Source organism: Barbus barbus (assembly GCF_936440315.1).
Source record: "Barbus barbus genome assembly, chromosome: 33".
Lineage (NCBI taxonomy): Eukaryota > Metazoa > Chordata > Actinopteri > Cypriniformes > Cyprinidae > Barbus > Barbus barbus.
Window position 1 is genome coordinate 501,213 of NC_136761.1, and position 3,788 is coordinate 505,000.

The 3,788-nt window shown below is 33.5% G+C and overlaps 1 protein-coding gene across 1 annotated transcript in view; it reads left to right on the forward strand.

Annotated features, from left to right (window-relative positions):
* Positions 1-439: 439 nt before the first annotated feature.
* The window catches only part of LOC306852896 (nuclear GTPase SLIP-GC-like), a gene marked incomplete at its 3' end in the record, with an annotated part of 9,546 nt that continues 6,197 nt past the window's right edge, over positions 440-3,788 (forward strand). Inside the window, exons 1-11 of the mRNA XM_079390017.1 lie at positions 440-724; positions 818-895; positions 1,471-1,564; positions 1,682-1,919; positions 2,013-2,228; positions 2,373-2,561; positions 2,679-2,857; positions 3,013-3,049; positions 3,261-3,344; positions 3,433-3,514; positions 3,660-3,788. The exon at positions 3,660-3,788 is cut by the window's right edge and continues 5 nt beyond it. Of these exons, the coding sequence (XP_079246143.1) occupies positions 667-724; positions 818-895; positions 1,471-1,564; positions 1,682-1,919; positions 2,013-2,228; positions 2,373-2,561; positions 2,679-2,857; positions 3,013-3,049; positions 3,261-3,344; positions 3,433-3,514; positions 3,660-3,788 (1,384 nt within the window). The 5' untranslated portion in view covers positions 440-666. The remainder of the gene's footprint in view (positions 725-817; positions 896-1,470; positions 1,565-1,681; positions 1,920-2,012; positions 2,229-2,372; positions 2,562-2,678; positions 2,858-3,012; positions 3,050-3,260; positions 3,345-3,432; positions 3,515-3,659) is intronic.

Here is a 3,788-nt window from a genome sequence, read left to right on the forward strand (position 1 = left end):
ATGATTGTGTGTTTAAGACCAAATGTGCAAGACATAATACATCAGATGAAATTGTGATAAACTGTTAATACTCATGAACCTTGAACCGTGAAACAAAACACAGCATGCAAATATTATACAATAACCAACAAAAGCCCATGGGAAACACTAGGTTACACAAGGAATAAGGGCAAGTTCAGTAAGAAGTGAGCACCCTATGCCCTACTCCCTTAGAAGAGTCCTTGATGTGTGAACTCTGGAGGTTATTTATACACTTGGCAAATAGAGCAATGAAAGCTATGTCTTTTGTTCGTTATCGGTAATTTATTTGCATGTGGGATCTGCTTCCTGCAGTGCCCTTCAAAGGTGCAAAAACAGTGTTTGGAACCGGATTGAACCGGTCTGAGCCAGTCAGGGCGGGACACATCAGACAAGGGGACCAATAAGAACAGGACACAAGGAATCTCATGACAATAAACAAGACTAATACATTTCATAATTAGACATTGCACTAATACAGTAACTGTTTTCAGATTTATTACAGTTACGTTTGTTGCTACCATTTTGAGACTGAACGTTTGATCAATTACTTAATTATCAAAACAATCCAGATTAAATAAGAATATCCAGAATTAAATATAAACTGTGCCCCACTCGGACATACAGCACACAGACTCAGTCACATGTATGTATAAATGTTTTGTCTTTTTTCTAGGCATCATTCACCCCACAATGACTAGCCATGGTAGGAAATATGTTCTATTGTTGATGATTTACTGCCTGATTCTGTAAAAAAGAAGAAATATATATATATTTATAGTTCTAAATTCTCTGATAGGTACTAAAAGAAAGCATAGTTATGAACCACCTGGCTCAAGTGCAAAGCGACCTGACAACAGTTCACAGGAACTTAGAAGTAAGTAATCTTAGAAGGCAGGTATTTTTCTCTCTCTCTAAAATAGCACCACTGTTATTTAACTGTGTATTAAAGAGTATAAAATACAATGATAACAACAACAAAACAGCATCTTCTCTTTTATAATGTTTCACGTACGCTAGAATGTTATTCATATTGATGACATGAAGGAGAGGATCAAGAAAGCCATATTGTGTTTACACATTCATGCATATCACTTTTGAACTATGACAATATTTCACACTTATGTCATTATATATGCATCAATGCCTGAAACAACATTTTAATTTAGACCTAAAAATTATTAGGTATTCATTTAACAATAGGAGTGAATTTAACAATTCATTTAACAACTTATCTATGAGTAAAAAGAAAAAAGGCAACATTGTAATAATGCGCTATACATGCATTGATATTTAATTTAACCTTAAACATGTAAAAATGAATGCAATATAAGGTAGAGATACTCCTCCAATTCAAATAACTATACCACTAACAAAGTGCCAAAATGCATTGCTATATCAGGCAGTCCTCAAAACATTCTCACTGTGTATTCTCTTCACTTTCCTACACAGATTTAATCATGAAGCAGACAAAGGACATATTAATTAAAAAAATTAAAAAATATATTGCAGTCCAAGACTCAACTGACTTGAAAACATATATTATGTAAGTGTTGATCAATTTTGAACATTGTTTATATGTTAATCAGTGTTAATTTGAATAAATAAATACATTGTCAAACAGTGTTCAGATACTTCTTTTACCTCATTGTTTTATATACAGAGACCAGATCTCAAATATGGATGGGATGAACAAATCCAATAAAAACAGAAAGAAGGTAACCATAGGGATTTTTGGAAGATCTGGAGAAGGTAAGAGCTCCCTTCTAAATGCAGTCCTTGGAGAAAGATATCTTCTTCCGTCTGGTTCTTCTGGTGCATGTACAGCCATTACTACACAAGTGGAAGGCAATCTGAGTGACTCCAACTACACAGCAGAGATTGAATTCATTTCTAAAGAGGTTTCACTTTCAATATTCATCTTATTGTGATTGTTTTAGTGAGACTATAAACATAATTGGTGAGGTGAAGGTAATAATTCTGCATCTCTGCAGGAGTGGGACAGTCAACTCAAAGATCTTTTACAAGATTTGTCTGATAAAACTGAGGACAGGAATGATGACATGATTAAAATTGCAATAGAAAAGATTACTGCACTGTATGGTGCTAATAAATTTAAGAGAACACTGGAGGAGCTCAAAAAAGATGCCAAATCTGCTAAAATCGACGAACTTTTGCTTATGAAAAAGAAAACCATTTCAAATGCTGAGGTAAGTTTTAGAAAGCAAAATTGATTTTATATAAAATATTTAAAACCATTTAAATGAAATGAATCATAATCTTAATCTAACATTTTAAGTTGATATAGTTCAGTGTCTGTTTCCTTTATTCGGCATCATTTGATTGTTTAACAGAGCTCCGCCTTTGCCAAGGAGATTTCCCAGTTCATACAGCATAGTCGATCAAATCCTGGTAACTGGTACTGGCCCATTGTGAAGAGCGTATCGATCAAGATTCCAAACCCTCTCCTAGAGCACATTGTCTTTGTTGATATTCCTGGGACTGGAGACTGCAACAAGACTAGAGACAGCCTGTGGAAATCTGTAAATACACACATTTGTTATTTATTTTTTATTAATAGCACATTTTTATTATTAGTGGAATGAATCAAGCAAAACAGATTTTGAAATACACCGTGTTCATCTTTATTAATTCCACAGAAACTAGGAGAGTGCTCTGTAGTGTGGATCATAAGTGCCATCAACCGAGGCACTACTGATGAAGACCCCTGGGAAATATTAAAACACTGCGTTTACTACATGACACAAGCAGGAGAGTGCAAAAGCATCAACTTCATCTTCACCAAGACTGACGATATAGATCCAGAAGAATACATTAGGTTAGAAGTAAAAGCTCTTCATTAACCCTGTATCTTGTACAACCATTAAAGCGCATTAAAATGCGAAAAGAACATAATAAAAAACAATGAGAAAAAATTGTAAAATTCTAACATTGTTCCATTAAACTTTCATTTTGACACTTTTTTTTTTTTAGAAATGAATGGCCCAGTGAAGAGGAAAAACCAGACAAGGTTTGAAAAATGACAAACATTTATCTAAAAATGTATTTACCGATTTCTAATTACGTGCATGTGGCTTAGGTCTGGGGATGTTTTTCCATTACCATTAAGAATAATAAAAGCTGTACAGGTGTTTTTCGTTGTTGGTTTATGTTACCTAAGGTTGTAACATTATGTTAACAAATGGAACCTTGCTGTAATTGTATTGGTAATATTTTTTCAGGATCTGAAAACAGCATGCATACGCAAGAGGAACATCTGTTCCAAAGAGACAGTGAGAGAAGGCTTTGAAAATTCTAAATTAAAGGTATTAAGTTCATATATGCAACATATGCTTATTTGGACATTGCTTCTTTTGCTATATACAGACTCTTGTGTTGTTCTTATTATTACAGAAAAAAATGACTCTAAACATTTTTACTGTAAGCACAAGGGCATTTTTTGACAAAACATTACGCCTGGAACTCAGTGACACAGGTAAAGTATCACCTCTGGGAAAATAGTCTTTTACTTTTTTTTTAAATTAACTATTAAAAAAGTTGAACAAAGCTAAAATGAAATATTAATATAAATGATTTATAATATTTATTAATTAAAACAAATTAATTTGAACAATCTGTAGAAATCCCAAAGTTGCAGGATGTCCTGAAGAATCTTAACAACAGCATCAACAAAGACCTGGCCAGAGATTATGTCAATGAAGCAAAGGGAATTTTGTCCTTGATCAAAAGTGTGCAGTCGGAGATAGACA